Source organism: Dicentrarchus labrax, unplaced genomic scaffold (assembly GCF_905237075.1).
Source record: "Dicentrarchus labrax unplaced genomic scaffold, dlabrax2021, whole genome shotgun sequence".
In the NCBI taxonomy this organism is placed as follows: domain Eukaryota; kingdom Metazoa; phylum Chordata; class Actinopteri; family Moronidae; genus Dicentrarchus; species Dicentrarchus labrax.
Genome location: NW_026136702.1, coordinates 10,699,291 through 10,723,429, shown reverse-complemented (window position 1 = coordinate 10,723,429; position 24,139 = coordinate 10,699,291). Strand labels below are relative to the sequence as shown.

At 40.1% G+C, this 24,139-nt stretch overlaps 1 protein-coding gene across 1 annotated transcript; it reads left to right on the top strand.

Annotated features, from left to right (window-relative positions):
* Window positions 1-1,261: 1,261 nt before the first annotated feature.
* Window positions 1,262-19,321, top strand: golga7bb (golgin A7 family, member Bb). Its single transcript, XM_051377872.1, has 5 exons — window positions 1,262-1,382; window positions 7,145-7,270; window positions 8,202-8,354; window positions 13,479-13,580; window positions 14,970-19,321. The coding sequence occupies exons 1-5, from the start codon at window positions 1,371-1,373 to the stop codon at window positions 15,054-15,056; spliced, it is 480 nt and encodes a 159-aa protein (XP_051233832.1). The 5' UTR covers window positions 1,262-1,370; the 3' UTR covers window positions 15,057-19,321.
* Window positions 19,322-24,139: the final 4,818 nt, after the last annotated feature.

The window sequence follows — 24,139 nt, the reverse complement described above, 5'->3', positions numbered from 1 at the left end:
TTCCATTCATAAGAGTGAGATGCCGCCGTGTCTTTGTGGATTTGTGTTTATGAGCCTCTGTGTGCTCTTGAGTGTCTGTGCCAGAAATGTGATCTGAGCATACCTCAGGGAATGTGCATTGTAGTGATAGAGAAAGGGACTAATTTCAGCATATGTCATGACTCATGATGTCAGATGTTTTACCCAAAAATAGCTTCATCAAAGCGATTTCACTCACTATCTTTCTTCCAAGTCCTTTTTATCTAATCAAAACATTTTCCTGTCCTTGGGAGCGTCAAGAGCCCCAAAAAACGTGAGCTTTTATCTAGCTGCCACATTTTTAACCAACCTTGTAAAAAATTCAAACCAAGTGAGACCTTGATCTCTCTGTGAAAGAATGTGTAATTTTCTATTCTTGAAAGGGGGAAAAAGTGGCAATATGGTACACCCAAGAGGGGCTCTGATAAATGTTTAATATGAGCACTTTCTAATGGTGCATTAAACATATGGGGGTATGAGTCACCGCAGCATGACCACTTTGCACCAGAACCAACCTGCTTCTAAAGGATTGCAGAGCCGGTTACAGTAAACACCTACTGGATGACTGTACAGTGTTGCTTAAATATAAAAACTGGCTTCAATGTGAAAAAACTGAAGCCTTAAAGCATGCTGGCTGTAACAAGTGATTCATGCTTAACAATAAATTCACTGTAATATTTCCCAGGGGGACTCACTTTGTCACTCACTGGTGACTGAGTAATGATCTTATTTTTAGCTCATGGGTATCCGTGTAACATTATTCTTACAGTCATAGCAATATAGAGATTTGCTCTGATAACCTACCACTCTTACAAAAGTTATTATAGTAGTAATAAAGCTACTTTTCCTAAGGGAGCTCCACATACAGTGCAGACATTGTATGTAGGATTGCATTAGTGTATTATCAGATGAACATTTTAATCCTCTGGTATTATTCTCTTGCCTTTCAGTGTAGAAATGTGAGTTGTGCTTGGACTGGATTGTAAATATCAAACAGAAACCGTGGCACTCTACTGGAATGATTGATTATCAATGGAATTATTACCAGCTCACAAAAATGCGCCACAAAAACAAACAGTAACCTCGTTTTTTAAAGTCTGACCTTGAGGACTGAATTATTCTCCTTTTATGCATTAATAGAAATTCTTGTGTAATTAGCATATCCCCCCCCCCCGCATCCCGCGATAACACTCGCAGGCGCGCGCTTCAGCCACGCACTCGCACACGCACTGGAGCTCGTGCCTCCGGTCTTCCTGTCAAGCTCTATAGTCGCGTTGTCCCACACAGCACGAGCAGCAAACGGTTGTCGGTGATTTCAGCACGGGACAGATCCTGCACCTTCTTACTGCAATATGGCGACAGAGGTAAGGCGGCTCTTCTGCTGCCTTTTCTTTTTATATTTTCTTATTAAATAAACAAAAGCCGGGAAAATATTCCGTCCCTCCGTTTGTTATTATTATTATTATTATTATTATCATTTAAAAAAAAAAAAAGAAATGCAGGTTGAGAAATGCAGTCTTGTAAACTGAAATGTCTTGCTTGTTGTGCCTCCCATTTCTGTGGCTTATCGTGGTTCGACTGCCTTAATTCAGTCAAATGGCTGGCTTATTGTGAATTTGAAGTCGAGTCATGTAACCTTATCTTCACGAAAGAAATCATTTTTCATCCAGGAGGTTAGATTTCACATACTTTGATCACTGTTTATGAGCCCTGTAATTACAGACAGATATGAACTGACAGTTTTTTCATTTTCTTTTTAGCATAGCCTACATAGTTTTCTTTTTTTTATACATTGTCAAGTCAGAAACAGAAACCAATGTCACTCAGGTGGAGGATATCCAGTAGGCTCAAAGCTTAGGAGACTGATGAGAGTGATGATGATGGAGCAGTCAGCACCATGGACAGGGACAGTCTCTCTCTCTCTCTGTCTTTCCCTCTGTCATACTTTTAAATCAGCTTGACAAGGCTTTGTCCTTGCATTTTAAATGAGCCCACATATTGAAACAGCTTTCCACGCTTGGCTCTCTGGTGTCATACTCTCTCCATGCCTGGAATAGTTAACATGGCCGGCAACTCTACACAGCACTGAGCAGAAGATGCCATGACATAAATAGTATTCCTCAGGCAGTGTCACATAGTACAACTAGTTACTCCAGACAGCATCAACAGAATTTGTGGGTGTATTTTTAGCCTCAGTAATGCCTGGTAGCTCTCAGGCCAGCAGCGCATCTCCCCCCTCCCTTTTATGTCCTTGGTGATGTCGCCATAATGCTGAAGACATTGCCTTAGTTATCATAATAATGATCCCACTAGAGGAGTCATTACTGCATACAGTATGTGTATAGTATATGTATGTGTGTGCTAGATACACCTGAAACATCCAATTTATGAGTGAGTGAAGCTGTAATTCAAGCATGATAGTGCAGGTAAAGGTGCAGTGGACACTAAGCTGGGCAGGATTCATGTTTTGTTTTTGTTTTTTCATCTTCCTGAGCCTGCAAGACATTGCCAGAGTGGCCCTGATTTCCTCTGGTGGTCTGCCAGTATCCCTGTCCAAGCCCCATCAATTGCACACACCACACACACAGACACACATGCATGCACACAAACACATACAGTGTGTGGAACCAGGACAGATTTTATGTCCAAGGTCCATCAATTATCCATGGCATATTTAATGTGAACAGGCTGCTGCAGTTTGTATCCATCAGTGATTGGAGTTTGAGATGAGCAGCACAGTTTAAAGTACTTCATAGCCATGCTTTTACCCACCCATCTCTCTCTCTCTCTCTCTCTCTCTCTCTCTCTCTCTCTCTCTCTCTCTCTCTCTCTCTCTCTCCCGCTCCCCCTCCCTCACTGTGTCACTTTATATTACAACTCATTCTTTGACATTTATAGTATGCCAAGTCAGCAAATGACCACGTTAAGTGACTGAGTAACAATCAGCTCATACCGCAGACTGTTTGTGCTGCATGGACGGTCTTTGGATTCATTAAGTCCACTACTGCCAGATCCTCCTCTCAGCCTGCAGACTAGCCCTGGCTCGAGGATTACGCTGTTGACGAATAATGTGTCGGAGCACAGTAATCATCTCAGAGGTTGGCAAAAAGCTCAGCTCTCTGTTGAAACAATGCTCCACCTTTATCCAAAAAAAGATTTCCTCTTCCAGCTTTGGTCCCACAGTCGCTGATCTTCCACCTAGATGTCATGGAAATTTGACTGTTTTGTCAACACTGTCTAAACTTTAATGATTTATAGACCTCTGGTTAGCCCAGCTTGGCAGTAAACCTGAAAAATTCTGCTCCCAATGGCAGAAAACCGGTTATATTACGAAGAGATGAAAAGGGAGAGCTGACAGTAAGAAAAATGCTGAAAGAGCTGTGAGATGAGAATGAAATGTCTAACCCTGAGTGCATTTACTGTGCGCGCTGTAATCGTGTGTGCCCTTTGCAATGTCTGCCCACTGGCAGCACTCACCCATGCTGTCGCTGTGTGTTTCTTGAGTCGGAGTGACTAAACTAGGAAACGTTATGACCATGAGAGTCACACAGTCCCACAGATTCAAGCTGGAGCAAATAAATAGGTGAGGGGGGGGTATCAGAGTTGGAATAAAATGAAATGATAAAGAAAGTACATTAAAAGTTGTTATATTTTACTTTTGATTTAGACTGACGTAGAATAGACCGTGGCTATTTCTGCTTATACAATATGAAATTTATATTTTTTTGTGCACCAGTGAAATTTCCCTAGAAAATCCTTTGTCATAAAACTTTGAACTGTGTAGAGTTTAAATCCCTATTATGTCATACTATGAGCAGTTTTCCTCTACTGATAAGTCCTCCCTTTGTAGCTTATTTTCACTTTGTTTATTTCACCTCTGCATTTAATGAATGTGCAAACAAATGTAAACTAGACTAAAAGTAATAGTTGTGTTGGTGGAAGAAGAGGTCAGGCAGTGCAATGCGATGCAGAGCTCCTTAATAGAATCCTGTGTGATCAGTATGACATTTTAACATTGCTCTCTGCTTGTGTACTATATTTAGACACAGTAATAGACTGGATTTGAACCCGGATCACCCACGCAGGAAAGTAAATATCAGCACTCTGCCAACAGAAAACATTTATCTTAAATGCATAAATGGGCACAGCCAAGGCCACTTTGTCAGTAACATCAACACCATGTGACCAAAGAAATATTTCATGAAGTCCTTTAGTATCAATGCAGTATAGCTGTTGTAGCACATTGTACGTTTTCATAATATTTACATATAACACATAACAATGAACGGGATATTAAGACAAGCCCTGGTCAATATTTAAACGTGGGTTGCATGTTGTGTGTGTGAGAGAGAGTTTATGTTTTTGTAGGTGTGATTGTGTCAGGATAAGGGCAATATTAGGCTGTCTGAGACAAAAGTTGACAATTGTGAGAGCAATGTGGTAAAATCTTTGTTGTCAAAACAGAGAAAACACAGAACACACTGGGGATCTATTTAAGTGACCAAAAATTCTGACTACGGACCAAACCGCGACACTTAGTAAGCAACATTTTGTGATAAAGTTTAGGAATAATACACACAAACCAAAACGATGGAGGCAAAATTTTTTTTAAAAGTTTGTGGGAAGGGAAAACCTTTGCCGATCTCCATTTTCAAAAACATAAAAGAGGCTCGGATTGGTTGACGCAAGCTGGTGACATGTCTTTGTTCTCATATACTTCTTCCATTTACATCATAGCACTACAATTCAGCACACATTCATTACACAATTAAACTGAGATTGTACAGTCTGACAGAAATTGTGACCAAAGATTTTAATAAAGCTATCTCGCACAGTGTGACATGCGAAACATTTACTCAGTTTTGTTTTCAGGAAATCTAGGAGGCCTTAACACTGATGTTAAAAAAGGAAACATATTGCCTCTCATTTCAAATGCTGGAACAGGGTGTCACAATATGTAAGCACTACAGTGTTTTGGACCACTTTTGTCAGATGTATCCTTTTTGACCTTTAACCACAAGATCCCCATCAGGCTAATCAGTTTAAAACTCTGGAACACATGTTTCCACGTTCATTAAAATCATCCTCCGAGATCCTGTGTCAGGACAAATAAATGTACTCAGTGTTTTAATTGATGGCCTCAGAGACACATGACTCCTGCCTGCTTTGCTCAGCTGCGAGCTACATGTAGCACAGAGATGTAAGGCGGAGGTCAGTAGGTCAACAATGACAGGCCAAAACACACTGTGACGTCCCACTGGCCTGAACACAGCGCATGTGAATCATTTCACTCAGATGCCTCTGGACTAGACTCCTGTCGACTAAAACATCTGCATCCTTTCTTCTTTCTTTACCTCTTTCCTTCTTGTTTTCTTCTCTTTCCTTCTCTCCTTTATTTTACTTTTTTCCATCTCTTTTTCCATCTGCCTTCCCTTCAGTATTCCCATGTCTATCTCATTTATCTTCCTCTTTCCTTCCATATTTCCTCTTTCTTCTAATGTTTTTAATTCCTTCTTTCTTCCTTTCTGTCTCTCCTCCTTTACCATTCTTCTTTCCCTTTCTCCCCTCTTCCTTTTTTTAACAAATCTGAAAGCATGAAAATACAGAAAGCTGGACATATTAGGGTTTACATTTGGCAGCGAACTCTTACTTTGGATACTTGAGAACATTTTACTGCTAATATCTGTTTGAAGTAAACAAGTTTAACCTACAAGTTTAACCCTAACCCTACCTCTACTTTTAATACAGCATGTTCCATTTGTGTACATGCACATACACATACACATACACATACACATAGCATACACATACACGTACACATACACATTCTCACACTCACAAGCAAAGGACGTGTATAATCTTAATGAACCTGACTCTCGGCCAGCTGATTCTAACTTGGATAAATGATGCTCAATCTTGTGCTGATAATTGCTTCTATTAATAGAGTGACTTGTTGTTCATCATGATGGCCTGAAGATAGCGCGGGAGGAGGAGGAGGATGAGGAGGGGGGGGCAGTGTTAGAAAGACTGAGAAGGGAAAAAGACAGATATTAAAAGCTCTGGCAGACAGAAAGATCTAGTGGCTGTGAGATGATTTTGGCTTTTAGCTGACAAAAATAGCAGCTTGGATGCTATTCCTAGTTGTGAGTGATACACCCTATATAGAGATGAAAGGCTGGCACTGTACTATGTCTGCTTACATGGCAATGACTCTAGGGTTTATACATGCAGGTAAAATCATAAACAGAGGCTCTGCTTGCTTTTATTGATAACAACACTGCAGTAGCTAGCCAGACTTTGGATGTGATAGCCAAAGAATAAAATTTTGAAAATATTGTATTTGAAATGAAAACAGATTTTTCATAAAATATGGAGTTCCTTAAATTATTTGAGGCTCTGAAGTTAATAAAAAACTCATACCTCTCTTTAAGTTTCTCACTATTTTCTCACCCCCTTTTTGTTCATCCCTCCCTCTCCCTCCCTCCACACACCCACTATATCTATAATTACCATCCTTTTGAGGGGAGTAATTTAGATCAGCAGGGGACAAGTTACACTGGCCCACTTGGTCGCTGCTGTATGCTTCTCAGGGAATGACTGTTTGGGTGTAAAACACACCACTCAGCACCAAAGTGCTCTAAAGGGGAGTCTTTTAGAGTGTTTCGTTATTACTGCAATTGGGCCTATTGATGTTAGAGGATTGCAGTGAGAGTGCTAACTAAGCCTGCACTGCTGTTGATGTAGTGACATAGTACCATTCCCTCATTGTGTAGCCCTCTTTCGCCCATGTTGTCAGGCAAAAATACAATTAAAAACTGTCTGGAAATATTGGATAACTTTATGTTAATATTGTAAAGGCCTTGTTACTGAGAACCGCTGTGAAGAAGTGGATTTGTAGATAATGAGATAGGTCTAACTTAAGTTTGACTGTTCATCCCTTTTATGCATATTACTTTATATACTGTACTGTAAATCTCCAGATTGGTCGGACTGGAATTTTCTGTTTCTGATCTAGCACTAGAAACACTCAAGCAAAAAGAGACCTGCTACTCTTTTACATACATGAAGATAAATGTATTTTCGGAACACAAATTTAACACATGCTTTTCCCTTGTTGTGTGCTTAGTTCCATAACCTTCAGGAGTTGAGGCACAGTGCATCGCTGGTAACAAAGGTGTTTATACAGAGAGACTACAGCGAAGGTACTGTCTGCCGCTTCCAGTCCAAGTTCCCCTCAGAGCTTGACAACAGGGTGAGTGAAATACAAACACACACTCACAGATATATATACACACACAGGCAAATGTAATATGTTGGCAAAATCCCAATTTACCTAAAACAACATCCACATTCTCCAAGACAGGAAGAGGGATGGCACAATATAGCTTAACAAGATCACTACAGTGGTGCATCCTGGATAACAGAGCACATGTGAACGGTGGATATTGGTCTGTGTTCACACAGTCATACACTAACACGTATACATGCTGTAAAGGAGACTTTCTAAATGGAGCATAGCTACTAATAGCATAATGAAAAAATATGATAACTTTGAAGATGCACTTTCCACCCCATCCATAGATGGATATAAACTTTTGCAGCATGACCTCTAATATCCTGCAGTTCAAACTCAAAGACATAACCAGAATAGAAGTGTCACAACTATATTAAAACTCTTCTGTGTGTCCTTAGAAGAAGGTAACGCTGAAGAAGAAGAAGCCTTGTGTTTATTTTCTCACTTAACACTTTCTTTGAGGTGCAAATTAGCTCTTTTTAGCTTGAGCATTTGTGAATGGTGTTATGTAGGGGTATTATTGTAGGTTTGTCTAGCAATTAGCATCTGAAGCAGACAGTCCACACACACACGCAAAGCAAGAAACACAAAAGGAGTCAAAGTAAAGGGACCATCAGAAAAAAATTAAAATCTGTATCCCTTCACTGTAAATGCTCTCTTTCAGATGCTCAAACCACTACGCATTCAAGCAATTTTTCACCTTAGCTGTTTCTTCATATTCTGAAAGTGAGGTGTGTTTTTTGGTTGAGAAGAATGCTGCTGGTATGTTTGGCAGCTGAACAGCTTGCTCCCACAATAATGCCAGAACACTTTTCACTTTCGCAGTCTTTATGATGTGTGCAGGCCTCCATATACCTCTACCTGGATGCTTGTTTGTGTTTGTAAGTAGATTGAGCGAACCTTGCTTGAGGAGACGGTGAAGACCCTGAACTCTTACTATGTGGAGGCAGAAAAAATTGGAGGTCAGTCGTACCTGGAGGGATGTCTGGCTTGTGCAACAGCTTATATCATCTTCCTCTGCATGGAGACACGCTATGAGAAGGTAATAAACCTGTGCACACGTAAATGCTAGCACACAAAATGACCACATTACCACCTGTGGACTAGAAAGAGCATTTACCTAAAGAGGTTTTATCTATGCAAAGAGGAGTGCGAAAAATAAGAATTAAACACAGATAGTTTTAGGAAACACTTGTATTTGCTCTGTCTCTGAGAGTTAGATGAGATCATACCACTCTGATGTTTGTGTGTTTATAGAGAGCCAGTAGGCAATTAACAATAAACTTAAAGCATGGGGAAGCAGCTAGCCTTGCTCTCTCCAAAGTTCAAAATCTCTAAAGCTTTCTTATCAATACTTTGTATCTCATTTGTTTAGTCTGTAAACAAACGACAATTGGTGATTTAGTGTTATGTTCTGTAACGATGGACAGATAGACAGTTAGTGAGCTTGGAGGTGTTGGGAGGCATATGTTTTTTCTTTTACTCTGGACAGGGTAGCCGTTTACCCCTGCTTCCATCCTTTATGCTAACATAGGCCAACAGGTCTCAAAAGCACAGGTGTAAATAATAAAATCATTGATGGCTGAATTTCATGTAGCTGCTTCAGTTTCAGGGTCTTGGTATTGTACATGACTTACTGGCACACTTGAATAGAACTGAGCCATCGTTGATTTTAGTAAAACCTGTGTTTTCAACAACGACAAGTCAAAATTTTAGCTCAATACTTAACGCAAGGACACGGGAGTGGTATCAACCTTTTCATCTTCTCTCGGAATAAAAACAAACATTCCCAAAATGTTTAATTACTCCTTAAAGCCCCCACAGCTTTAATAACTTAAATATTTCCTTAGAGCACAGTAAGCTGGACTTTTTATAGAGCTTTTTTGGGTATGGTTACTCAGTGTTTTATCTTTCTGCAGCTAAAATAGACCCTCTATAGAAACTTCAAACATTATTTCAGAAGCCACAATCTCATAACACAGTCTGTTATATTTTGGATCACAGAGAAAACTGATGAAGCCTTATGGGAAAAAACACAGCTTGTCTCAGTGGTCTTGTGCTGTACATAGATAAATAGTCATTTATCCATTTTCTAACCCGCGTATCCTGTTGAGGGTTGCAGTAGGGCTATAGAGTCTATCTTAGCTTATATTTGATAAGAGGGAGAGTACACTTTGGACAGGTCTTTCACACAACTAATACATATAGACAAACAACCATTCACACCCACAGGCAATTTAGCAATCCTACCCTATTATATATCCTGCAAATATCCTGCAAGTCTTCTGCACCTGGAAGAAAGCCATGCAAGCCCTGTGAGAACATACAAACTCCACACAGAATGGCCCCAGCGGGCAGCAGGTTCAAACCCAGGACCGTCTTAGAAATATTCAAGCATTAAATAATTTTAATATTAAAATATTAAAGGTATGAAGATTATTGAATGGATCTGGGTCCTATTAGTGTGCAGTAGAATATTAATGCCATCGTAGGAATATTTCAGCTCCACCATAAATCATTTACAGCTGGTTATTATAAACTCCACCGTCTATCCAAAATACTCATTTACTGTCGTATTTGTCCATTTTTATGGAAGCCACCTCTCTCTCACTCACAACAGCATTCAAATGTGTGTTTGAGTGAACTATGACTCTCTGAGGTCAGAACACACAAGGCAGCAGAGCCAAAAAAAAAGGAGATAAGATCTGATTCTGTTTTGCACAATGTTCCCTTCAGAAGTCCGTCCACTATTAAAACCCGCTCCAAAGGCTACACCTGTGTACCAGTGGGCAAGGCATGGCACGCCAGCTGTGACATGACATTTACCTTCAACGCAACCAAGATGTCCATCTTGAGAAAAGGGCGGGTGATTAAACCTCTGTTGCCGCTTGTCGCTCCATGAGATGGAACAAGAACACACGCATGCATAACACAGACACATACACAGTGAGTTTGATTAATCCTCTTGTGACTGTATCAGTACCTGCCGGTGTTTTAGAAGAAACTGGAGTGGCGTGAAGTCCCAGCATGCCTCTCTGTTCTGATCTCTGTCACCCACAACATTCATCTCCCTAGTCTTGTTGCGTTTTGTAAACATTTCTTTATCAAAGCGGTACAGAGGGACTGGGAGCTTGACCAAGTAGCACAAAAGGACTTATTGCTGTGTTGAAGCCATGCAGAAATAGTCTGTTCTGGGGCTCCTTTCATCTCCCTGTCAGCTGGGTGCCGCTCCATTGAGACACTGAGATACTATCAGCCCAACAGGAGAGTTGTTTATTTACTTGTTTAACTTAATCATCTTGGCTGAATGACGTTATGACTGACGATGATCAAATATACCCACCCAAGTAGATGCTGTGTGTGTGCGCGTGTGTGTGTGCTGATAAAGAGGCCACACACCACTGAGCATGGATCAGTGTTCAGATTCATTGGAGCACCCAGAGCCCTTGAAGCTTATATCTCACCCCATCAAAAGACACTGATTGCTCCCAGCATGTCAGAACAGATACATGTGCACACAAGCATTCATAAAGCTTCCCTTACGCATAGTATGTGCCCTCCATCTCCTATTTTTCATCCTGTGTTATTCACAAGAATGTGGCTGCACATTTTGGACTCTCTCAGACACATGAATACACACATCAGTCCCTTTATATTGCACTTGTGACATAAACAGCTTTCATTCTGGCGGAGGAATACACACTCATAACATGCATGAAACTGCAATTTCAATGAGACTGTGACACCTTTGCTTCTTATAGGCAATATAAACACACACACACACACACACACACACACACACACACACACACACACACAAAAAACACACACACACACACACACACAGAGCTTTTCCCAGAAGGGCTGTCACACACACATGCCAGTACAACAGAGGCACAGCTTGTACACTTGACCGTCATATTGTTACGCTGAAGACGATTGAGCTGCCCCGAGAACTCTCTAGCAGTGAAAGGACTGGCCTTTTCCCTGCACCACAATAAACCTATTAGTCAGGGCTCTCCTCCGTGTGTTTCTGCTTCCTCTCCATGATGTTTGATTCGCTTTGATCGGAGTTTTAACAAAAGACACAGTTGTGTTAAGACTTTTGAGAATATATTGTCATTGTTCCAAGCCAAATACTGATGCTTTCTGCTTAGGTATACTCGACATAGATCTGACTGATTTAAAGCAGCGCGATGGAGCAAACCACTGCCTTTTGATGGCTTCTTAAATGGCTTTTCACTAAGGAGTTTCATTTCTTGTTTACTCCCCGGTTGTAACATTATCCAGACATTACACAGCAAAAGTCTCTTCTTCCTCTTCCAATGGGAGACAGAAAGAAGTATTCTTCTGTGGTTTAGTCTTCACTAGCAGGGGTCACTATATTAGCAGCTGTGCCTGCAGCTGTAACAGGCCTTTGACATCCCAGAGGAGCACTGCTCAGTGTGTTGCTCAGTCTCTATTGTTTTAATCTCTCAAGGCTGAGAGTGCTGCAGTGACCTTTAGTTAACTTACAAAAGAGGATGTGAATCTGTCATGTTGAATGAGTCTGTTAAGGAATGCACACTAAAGTTACATCGAAATACAGCGTACTTTCAAGGATGATTGTAGCTTGTGACTTGAATGCTGTTTTTGTAGTTTTAACATTGTGCTAAAAGAAGTCTGACTGGGAAAGAAACACAAATGTTCAGACAATCATACATGTTCTAAACAAACCCCTAGGTTAATCAAACTTTCAAGTGCAGTCAGTTTCGGTTTTACGTCCTAATAAAGTTGTAGATAATATGGCTAAACCGTTTGCTTGTTTACAACTTATCTGATCATCTGACTGCTCATGTTTCTTGCCCAATTGGACTTAATTTTAGCAATGTGTTCCCAGATCTCAGCCGTTAACTTGGTGAGTAGAAACTGATGCTAAAGCTATGAAAAGACCAGTGTTTTCCTTTAACATACAGTACATACTCATACAATATGTCATGCTGTCATTTTTCTTGAAGTGATACAAATTTGTATTGTTTCAGCATGGACACGCAGATGTGCTAAAGACTGCAAAATCCTTTTTAGGAGTCGTGGCAGCTTTCTCATTGCACATAAGGCCCAGCAAAGCATGGTTTAGCTGATTGATATGGTTAGGCAGAGTTCAGGGGAGGCATGGCACATCAGCATTGTTGCTGTCCACATTGGCATATCTGAGGCTGAATAAGCTGCTCTAATGATGCCACTTTAGCTAATATCTGTGCATTTAGCATCCCTGGCCATCAGTCAGCAGTCATTTGGTTGCTATCAGCAGCAACCTGGGACTACATCACAGCTAGGTTTTCTTAAACAGTCTTCTAGTCTCCAGGGCAAACTGTGTGTGTAGTTGTAATGCGTAGGAGATGTATACAGGCATGCTTCTTTGAATTTGTGTGCCAAGGCATGGTCTGAACTTAGTGCTTAGCTTCACTCCACTGCTGCTCTGTGGTTTTTGCACAGTTGATGCAATACTCACTTCCAAAACTGAGAAATAAGACCACTGCCAATGCAATCTAAATAAACTGTCCACCTCACATTTTAGAGTGTTTCCAAATTGCCCCGACAGTTAACCAAGGCATGACATTTAGCCTGAGAGAGCCATCTTTGGAATTAGGAACTAAAGCTTCCAAATGGAAAACTTCAAAAAGAAAAAAGCTCAGGCTCGTCAATTTTAGTAATTCAATTCATGCAGCCTTGCTTGACATGAGTGGCTTGGAACTATGTATAAAAATAACTGCCGTACTTAGAGCATAATGGAATTACTTTGAGTTTAGATTATAATGTTAAGGAAAAATAAAGACGGCCAATGACTCGCGAGAGTCAGTATCATATGCCGTATGCTAACTATGCACAGAAGGACTGCAAACTAATTTCTTCCATTTTTCATTTTTTCCACCCAAGACAGCACAGAAGGAGGTTAAAGTTGTTGCAGCCCTGCCCATGTTTAGCTTCTTGTAGGTACCCTTAGGTGCACTTTGAATAGTAATATGCAGGTAATGGATCCTCAGTTGTAATGTCTGTTCAGATTATTTTCTGCCAGACCACATGTAGGTTTTCATCTTGCCTCCAATTGTTCTAATCAAATCTGGATTTTCTCCAAATGTACCTCTGTCCTCCTCTAACCCCTCTCCACACCCCTGTTTTATACCAGGTGCTGAAGAAGATATCAGGCTACATCCAGGAGCAGAATGAGAAGATCTATGCTCCCAGAGGTCTGCTGCTCACAGACCCCATAGAGAGAGGAATGCGGGTTGTATCCTTCACTCACGCTAAAGTATGATAAATGCCCAGACAGGACAGGCAGGCATATAGAAGACTGATAGGAGGTGGCATTAGTTTAGAGGTTTTAATTAGGCATCATAAGTAGAAGGTCACCAGTTAGAAGCACTGCTAGAAACATCTGGGTTGGATATATCTTCCTCATATATTACCATCAAGGTGTCCTTGAACAAGGCACTTAAACTCCAGCTGCTGTAGAGGAGCTGTTCAATGACCAACTATCCTTCCCAGGAGTACATTTGAAGCAGGGCAGGGCTGAAAAAAGCATGCATGCTCTGTCGAATGTCCTTTGAAAACAAAAGGTGAAAAATACAAGGTGATGTGATGAATCAGCAGCCTAAGGTGTGTATGCACTTATGATAATGAGGTTTTTTTTGCTCAAGCCATCCTCTTCTGTTTTATCACCCCAAAATAAGATATTGTATCAGAATCTTTTTTTAAATGCTTCTAACTATTCACTTCATTCGTCGTATATATTCTTTTATAGTTTAGATTTTCAGCAGTGTCTCTCTTTGTCAGTCGGAGTGATCCCAGCACAGTTTCCCATGTAGTTAAAAGGCAGAAGGAGAGAAAGAATGTGTCCAGTAGACCATCACACAGGCCTGGCTCAAGGAACAGACTTCAAGTCATGGGGCCAACCTATTACCAATACTTATTAGTCAATACAGTCCTATACAATATGGCCTCTGTTTGTGAAGGCTAGTTAGAGAAATCATTCTCCCAGGGAGGAGAAGCATGTGTCTCATTTGTATCTCTTGTTTAGATGATAAATATTTTTTTTATTATTAAGGACCAATTTAAGTAAATGAATTCTTGCTTTGATACTGGTCTTGTTGCCCATCATATTGGGACCATTAGGGCTAGAGCCAAGCCATATTGGGTGCAATAAAAGCCTAATGAAGACAAAATGACTTTTGCCTTGAATTGCCAGCCCCAGGCTATTTTTTGAGATGCAAGTCAAAAACCCTTGAGTGGGCCAATCCGCACATCTAATTTGAGCAATATTGAGACATATCTCGACCTTGTCATGAGTTCCAGATGTTACACGCTTCCTTTTTAAACATGATTTTATCATAGCCAAAAACAAGATGCGATGGTATTTGGAGTACCTTGGAGACGAGGCTGAGATGGGAAATAAGCAGTATCCAATGGGAGAGCAACAGGAAACATTCAGTCACTGATCTCTCCAAGTAACATCTCATGAGTTCACCTCATCTGGGTTGTGCACCCCCATATAACATTACAACACTCCGGAATGAAAAATGTGGTGTAAGCAGTGCAGAAACTTGTCGATTTTGAAGTCCGCCCTGTATTTTAATACTCTCTCCATCATGATGATCCTTGACATTCTTCGTGTCCTCAGCTAGAGATCAGCGTGTTTGAAGACCGGGGGTCGGGCAGCTCCAGTCCCAGCAGCAGCATGTCATCGGCAGGCAGCAGCGCTCGGTGACTGGAGGGGCAGCGCCAGGCTTACGGGTACCACCACAGGGGCAGCGGGACGCTTACCAACATCCGCATGCTGAAACATGAGAGCACCAGGTTCTAAGACAAGTGGAGAGAAAAAGGCGAGGAGGTGATCCACAGCATTCACGCATCTCCCTGTTTGGGTCTACGATGTACCACCTCGAGAATAAGAGCTGGCTCACACAAACACACTGAATACGCAACAGAATAAACACAAGTGCAACAGAACCCACACAAAGGCAGTAGACAGATGTAAAAGCCAACATCCAGAGTGTCTGTGAGGGAATATCATTCACTCTCCAACAGCTATCCAAACCAAAATAATCATAATTTCTTTTGTTCCAATTTTTCCATTCACATTTACTCTCATTCCATCACGTCTGTTTCCATGAGTCACACCATCTCTGTCGTATAGATGAATCACCAGGCTTATTCCTTGATTAGATTGGACGTCAATGCTTAATTGTTTCAGTGTCACTGTGTCGATCTGCTGACACATTGGCAGTGCAGTCTTAGGTCTGTGCAGCAGCCCTGAAATCTGGAAGGAGGAAAACTACCAGCCTCCTGGGACACTCAATGTTCTCCGTTCTCGCTCAATGATTGCATTCATGTCAGGTGGGTTGGGGTCAAGCTGCTTTGAATGCTGGCAAATTGGGCCTGCTGTGGGACTGCTTGGTTCTATGCTCTGTTCACATGCATTTGGCCTTAGTATCAAACAGCTAACAGAGAGCACCTTGGATTATTTATCCTTCTCATTCACAACAGTGGATACTGGTGATCCATATCACAGCTGTAGGTCACCACACTTTTACGCATACACACACACACACACTCTCTCTCTTTTACTCACACACACGCATTACAACCTTGCCCAAGTCGTCATACAGACACATACTAGTGAGAGACATACACGCACTTATGGCTAGTGGCCATGCGTTCCTGCACTCACACAGATTCTGGCAGACGTGGAGTTGTGGAGTCAACCCAGACAGGCAATATTCTCTGTGGTCTCTGCTCATTGGGAACGAAAGCAAACCCAGGCCCTGTAAGACCATGCTAGTCTCCCTGATAGTGTGCACATGTGTCTGGTGTGTTGTGGTTGTGTATGCGCCATCAGTCCCAGCCTTACCTGGTGTGAGATGAAAGCTTGCTGATCATTGAGGAGACGTCAAAGAACAAGTATCTGTGCCCTTATAGGAGAACCGAACACACACTGACTGATTCTGAGAAAACTGAGACAGTGTGGGTTGTTATCTCTGCAGCTGTTTGATGTATGTGGCAGTATGGGTGTTGGTTACAAGTGTGTGTAGGAGACCCGAATCCCTTTCAATCTATCTGCAGATTATTTTTAATTAAGCAAAATGCAGAATCAAAACAGCAATGATCAAAAAGTAGGCATCTAGATTGTATTGTACCTGACATACACACAACATTAAAAAAATAAGAGAGATGTTGATGCAGATAAAATGTCTCTCTCTTATCATTGAAGTTTTCAGTTCATTAGTGCTATCTGTCCTTTGTATTATCCTTTAGGAATTAGTTTATATGTCATTTTGTCAGTGAAACACTGTTGTAGCTCCCTCTAGGGTCAGACAGAGGAAGTTCTAAACTTCTGAAAGAAAAGTCACTAAAAAGATAGTATGACATTCATCAAGCTATTACTCAACAGTACTGCACTTCTCTGCAGGTACCTTTCTAATCTTCAGTACACACAAGACAATGCAGCCCGAGGAGCATAAATTCTGTCTCTCGTTATGGAAAATGGTGCGTCCTGTCTGACTAACGTGTGTATGTGTGGAGGCTGATGAGACAAAAGATGATCATTATGTAGCAAAGATGTTGATGCCAGTAGACAGCACACCCACGCAATGTCTAACAAAAGACAAGACCTCCTGAAAAAGCTCAAGCCCTGTTTCAGTGTCTGCATATTTTTTCTGTTGCCACAGTTTTGGTCTTCTTTCTTTTGCCATTTTCAGTTTGTTTTCTTTAAACTCGCCTCATAACATGATCTCTTAATTAACTCTGGGAGTGTAGCCCTTTGCCTCTTCTTTAGCTACATACAGTTAGCTGTGAGCAAAACCCTCAGCAGAGCCTCTGCTTTACCACCAGCCTTGTGTACTTAAACCAGAGCAGTGTCCCTTTGAAGTTAAACTACTCACTGGAACGTTATTGCAGAATTGAAGATGTTTTGCTTCAGTCCAGTGGATAGTTTAATTTCAACTCGATATTCGAATACCTGAATTAATGAGACCTACAAAGATATTTTACCACAGCAGTTGAGTTCAGTTGTGCTTGTGTTCAGCCTCCTGTGCTTTTTGATGCCTTCATGTTTCATCCCAGTGGAATGGATACCCAACCTGGGGCTGATGGACTGACCAATTTAAAAAATTACTCAACACTGCCAATAAGCAAATAAAGGAGCTCATTGGACAATGTATAAAGAAAAAACAATGAGTGTGTATGAACTATACAGAAGAAGAACTGTACATGCTTGTCAATGATTATTCATGCTGAGTTTGTGAAGTGTAAAGATGTGGATGGAAATGCCATAATGCTATTTAATTCCAAAACTTCACTGATGCCCAGTATTATTACCTAAATACATTTTTAATGTTTTGATAACTCCAATTTGGGCATCAAGTGACGGAGCAGCTATGAAAGCATATCGTCTGTACAGCTGTGAGCTGCACAGCAGCTTCTGTAGTATCTTCTGTAAAATGAAGATAATGTTGTTGTTTTTTTCAAAATAGTATTTAAAGTGTTAATAATGTAGCTTTTGATATTGTTAATAACAATAACAATGTCCATTATTAAATTGAGATAACTAGAAGGGTGATGATGATCCTCAGGGGAAAGTGTAAAATGTGCCAAATTTCAAAGGTAAAAGATAGGTTCATGTTTATCCATGCTAGCAGCTTTAGGGATGACAATGTTGGTGGTTGGTCCACCACTTTCCAGACTGAAATATCTTAACTGTTGGATGGATTGACATGAAACTTGCTTCAGATGTCCATGGTGCCCAATGGATGAATACCTGACCTTTTCTCTAGTGCCACCATGAGGTTAACATTTATGGTTTTGAATAAAATGTCCCAGCAACCATTGGATGCCATGGAATCTGGTCCAGACATTCATATTGTCTCGGGATGAACTGAAATAACTTTGGTGAGCCCCAAACATTTCATCATCAGGTCAAAATTTCAATTTGTCCAATAGTTAGGTGACCTGAAAAACTAACATTGCCATCATCCTTAGCTGTACTTTGGGTTGACTGCTGAAATAGCGTATTGTCATTGCGAGTGTGTTAGCATGCTAACATTAGCATTTAACTCAAAGTACCACTGTGCAAAGTACAGCCTCTCGGAGCCGCTAGCATGACTGTAGACTCTTAGTCTTGTTTTAAGTACATCTTAAAACAATGTCCCCGTGCCAAATAATGTGAACCTATCCTTTAAGACTGAGGTGAAAAAGAAGCACTGTGTGCCATATTATAAGGCGTCATGTAGCTTGTTCTTTCTTTCCTTGAAGGAAGAATATGGTATTAAATGTATTCTTGTAAAAAGATGTGCATCAAGATTTATCACGGAGCAAATTAAACTTTGGGTCCTTGAACCTCTGTCATGCTGACTATCAAGATAACCTCTGTGCCAACACATGTCTTTGGAAGAGACGTGGAGATATGAAACTTGTGGACCAAGTGATGATGTATAGTCCATTTCAGTATGTAAATTCTCACATGTCAAATATTTATCCTGTACTGTATTTGAAAGTGCAGCAAGTCCGTTCAGACACATGGAGACATCAGTAAGTCCAGATACTGTATGTATGTTATGCTGTTACAAGTGAAAGGTTATACATAGTGCAATATGATGTCTTCCTAAAAATGTAAAAGTTGACGTGTAGAGTCTTGGTACTGGCTTCTTTGAGTTGGTTTGATTTTTGAGCCGTTCTGCCTGGGGGAGACAAAAAGTGCATTGATGTTTAATGCTGCATGATGTTTGTGTAAACAAAGCGAGTTCCAGATGACAAGAACTGAAATCCCTGATCAACAAAGTCCCTCAGTTGTGCTGCTACAAGAGAGGAATTTATATCTTATCTTGGTGTTATCTATGTATGTTTACATCAGATTATTTACATATTTATTGAAATGGATTCATGTATTTTTTTTCTCAAAGCTGATTATTATTCAGAGCCTGGGGAGAAGAGTTTCAACTGTCTCCAAAAGATGAATAAAGTGTTTGATGAAGTTGATGGAAATAGAATTATTGTGACTGCAGGCTGCTGTTTGTATCCAACAAGGTTCGATTCATGCTGTTGTTTAGTAACTCGACCCATGCTGTGTCTCTGCTCTGAGTTCATGTGAGGTAGAGCCTGAGATCTCTTTCTCTCTCTTACACACATTTCTCAGGATATCCACGGAAAGAAACTGAGACAGAGAAGAGTCACCTGAGGGCAGGATCTCCAGGTTGTCGGTACTGGACGATAAACTCTTGGGTTCTCAGCTGCCTCAGACTTTGGTTGTTTTGTTCCGTACATATCACTCTTGGTTAAATATTACAACATGTGATTGGATGCAAAGTAATTTGCTACAAAATATGCATGTTAAGTAATTTAATCTAGTTAATTGGTCTTACTGCTAATAAGCAACTGAAGAAAGTCTGCGTGTGGGATAAAATAATAAGGTGTTGTGGTCACTTTGGGCCAGCGGAACAAGCTATAAACATAACAGACTTTTCACCATTTTATGTTTATATTGTAACATGTCAAATATATCTTTTTTTACATTGAGCAGACATGGAGCAAACATTAATTTCCACTTTTTGCTGTCTGGCCACCTGACAAATTTAAGTCCAAACGCTCACTGTCCTTTGAGCTCCGGGAAAATATTTGCTTCACTATTCGCCAGCTAATTTCTATCTTTGCCTGTCTGACATTTAGTGCTGGGAAGGTAGCATACAGTGGGTTTAGCAGAACTTTTTTTTGTGAAAACAACTTCCTGCCTCTGATTAAAGTGTTGAGACTGAACTAAAACAGCAAAGTTGCCCAAAAGCTGTTAAAACCAAAACACTGACCTGAGAGATGTCGAAATTCTCTATAGAGTTTAGAGGAATGAGGAACGATGCGTGTCATGTAACTTGGTGCACATGTTCCAGTTTAGATGCCCCTCAAGGTTTAAGTTGTTTTTTTTTTCAGTTTTGTGTCACAAAAACCGGAACCCAACTACACAAATGGATCTATTACTATAAACAGTATGACTTCCACTAACCAAAGAGTTTTGCAAAGGCTGTGTGACTAATACATAATTATCCATAACTAATGGAGCCATCTTCATCACAGCAATTGTTTTGTAAGTTTAGTATGGGGACAGTGCAATGTCAGCAGAACGTTTAAAGAACCCAATGGAGAGCAAAAAATGTGCATAATGACTATTTCTCCTTGTGAAACAGTGACTGATGGTTTTAATTATATTTTAGGGAACTAAAGGTCAACATCATTAGTACACACCAGAGTTTGGTGCTTGATGGACCACCAAAAATATTATATTGCTAATAATACTTATCCTTTTTAAATTTTTATTTTATTTAAGATGTTTTAAATTAACTGGTCCTTTGGAGTAAAAACAACATAACTGTTTTATGATCTACTGTACATTATTTTTCAAAGACACTCACATCAATATTTTTATGTTAGCAATGGATCAAACAACTGTGTGTAATTTGAAAAGTTACTCATAGCTGTAGGGAGCATTCATGTTGTGTATTGTTTTTTTGGTCCATATTGATTGTTTTTATTCACCCTCACTGCTCTCATCAATCTTTTTTATTTATATATTTATTTTTATTTGACCTTTATTTTATGAGGAATATGTCCACTGAGTTTCATCTATTTTACAAGGGAGTCCTGGCCAAAGCAGCAGAATAAAGCTTCACATAAAAGAACAAACAACAGACTTAAAACAAAACAGTAAAACGTTACAAAAATTCACATGAACAACACAAGCAGGACACCTAAACAGGAAAATACATCAAACAATGAGTTGGTGGTATTCGGTAACAGGATATGTGCAGTCAGTGGTCGAATACATTTATTTATCCTGTTTGTGTAATCTTCCATGCTTATAAAATTATCTAGTTTATAAGATGAGGCTGTAAAAACACTTTCACCAAAGACAGTGCAGGTTTTAGGAATGATGTACATAATTTGTCCACTTGGCTGAAGGTTATAAATACTGATTTTTGGATTCAGTAGAGAACATAAATAAGAAAGCAATTTGTGCTACATGGCCTTTTAAAGAAAAATTTACCATTGCTCCATTTTACGATTGTATAAGCAAGACAAACCAACTTTAAACTGTTATGATGTTTGTGGAAACCCAAATCAGAAACCAAACGTAATGCAGCATGGTACAGTGAACCTGACATTTTTAACAAAGAGGAATTTGCACACATATATAAAAAATATTGACATAATCAATTGCTGATTTAAAAAAAAAAGTTGCTTGATATTTTTTCCTTGCCCCGGCAGAAAAAATGGTTTACATTATCATCATCATCAGCAGTCTCAATTCACAAATATTCCTCTTTGCTCAGATACTGTACCAGTCTGACACTATAGGCCCCCCAATTTCTCGAGTTTGACACAATTTGTTTACATTTTGGCAAATTGGCACTATTAAAAGTATGCTGAATTAGCTATTAGCCGTTCATGTTTGTAATTTACTAATAGATTTACAGTACATCACTAAAATTTGCTACTGAAGAAAACTTCATGCTGATTCTCAGGCATGTTCTGGAGTTACAAAGATCTTTTTTCAATTATTTCTAAGCTAATCTTTTGGACATTATTAATGTTATCCTCGGAAGGGGTAAGCCTAAGGGAAGTACATATTTGAGTCTGTGTTCTAGATGTGTTTCAGTGAACTTTTTTTGCAGCAGTGACAGCTTTTTGTACCTGTGTGTATGTGTTAGCATGTGTGTATAAGAGGTATACAGTAGATCCATCATAGCCTGCTCATAAGGCAAAAAATTAGTGATAACGTTCTGGCAGATATTAAGGCTTAGTGAAGATCACAGGAGTAAAGACATAGGAGGAGCAATGAGAGTGAACTGATATTTTCTCAAAGACAGCAGATGAGTAAAGAAACATCTCAACACCTGTGGGGAAAGGTCACTCTTACGCTAACAAGCTACTCTCTCCCTCTACACAGACCTCATTGTTCCTTCAAATAATTTTTCCCCCTTCCTTCTGCTACAGGTTGTTGCAATTGTTTTGAGTTTCCAAGTTTTAAAATTCCTGGTTCTTTGGCTGCACGACACTTTCTCTGTTCGTTCTACTTCCTCCACGCCCTTCCTGCTCTTTCATTCCTTGTTCTCTAAACAGGAAAAAAGTGGCCCGCTTTTACCTTTTCCACAATTTCTTTTCTGTCTGAGTCACGGATGGCCAGAGGGGGGAAAAAAGTCACTTTCTGGTACTGATTGGTTAAAATGTTTATTCCTACAAATGACAGAAAAATCAGTATCCCACCACTGCCTCTGTGTTCTAAAAATATTTTGACTGGCAGCGGTGCCTGGCAAACGCAGAGCAGTCATTATAGTGAAGTTTACAATTGTGTGCTTGCATGTAATGCATCAAACATTGAGTCCCTCAGGAGGAGCTCTTGGCATCAGAGAAAAATCAGTCCTGTAGTGACATTAAGAGGAGGATGTTCACTCCTATATTTTGCTCCTATATTTGACACTTATCTGTGACTGAATTAACATTTATTTCAGTTCCCTGAACAAAAACTACCAAGGAACAACAGGAATTCAGTCAAATGAAATAATTTGTTTACTCTGGAAGTCAGCCAAAGCATCTCATGAGGCATCGGAACTCTGGCTGTGTTCATTCAAGCCCACCAAACATTTATCCACATATGCCCAAATTCAAGGTTTAATCACGGTGAGTTGTGATTGTGCATTAAACCTCTGCGTTGCAACAAACAGAAAGATTCGGTGCTACTGGTCCTTTCAAAACACAGACATCCTGTATACAAAACCCCACTCACACACAGACCCTTTTAGCTTATGTATATGGATGCCGTATCAGATTTTTAACATTTGTTTTGAAATTCTGCCGTGGAAACCACAATGTTGAGGCACTCTTGGAAGATGTAAAACATGGTGGAAACGACAGGATTTGTCTCTCTCTGTTTTGGCCCCACTTCATTTATTGTGCTTAGCCCGATTTTGTAGACTCTCCTTTAAATCGATTTTTTCCCCATTACACCGCTGCCCTGCCTGTTGGCTTTGGCATAAATATCTGCTCAGTTTATTTAACCTCAGTGTGATTGACAGCCCTTGTGTTGTGTTTGCCACTGGACCTCCCCCAAGTGCAGCCTAGAATGCTACATAAAAACACAATGTTAAATGTCCCATGCTGGAAACGTGTGGTTCCAGTTAAAATGTCACTTCTGATCACCTGGTTAATTGTGAGACAGAGGTTATTGTGTGTCGTACTCCTTAGATCTGTTGCTAAAGGCAAATAAATGGTGCTGTGTCAGTCACTGCCCTGAACTACTCTTAAATGTTGAAAAGAAGAAGGGATAAAGGCTGACAGAGGAAAAATCTTTTAAACATTGTCTCCGTTTTCTACATTTGTTGTCAAAGCCAAAAGTAGGGATAAACAAAAAAAGATTATTAGAGAATACACCTCATTGACATGTGCTATTTGGATGAATGGTGGAAGATTCAAACAAGCTAAATCGATTATTTGCATAGCTCTACATGTGCATGTGTATGATACATATGTGTACAAGTTTCGTGTGTGTGCGTGTTCCCGTACAAGGTGTGTGTTCAACATTACACAAAGCAAGGAGCATGTTAAATAGGCTGTTGCACTTTTGGCCACGTGAAGTCTCATGAAGTCATCACAGTGTAAATTGATCATCATTTTGTCTGAAAGCAACACTGACTATAGTAGGTCTAAGTTCACTTCTTCTGATACAACTTTATCTATTTTTTTAGGTTAAAATAAGTAAAAAAGTGGCCCAGTGGTTTGCTCTGCTGCCTGACCCAAGTGCTCCAGCTGCAG

What these genes read in the sequence shown, in the direction of transcription:
- golga7bb (XM_051377872.1), top strand. An exon ending in TGGAGACACGCTATGAGAAG is followed by an intron (nt 8,355 to 13,478) that starts GTAATAAACCTG and finishes GTTTTATACCAG; the next exon opens with GTGCTGAAGAAGATATCAGG. An exon ending in TAGAGAGAGGAATGCGGGTT is followed by an intron (nt 13,581 to 14,969) that starts GTATCCTTCACT and finishes TCGTGTCCTCAG; the next exon opens with CTAGAGATCAGCGTGTTTGA.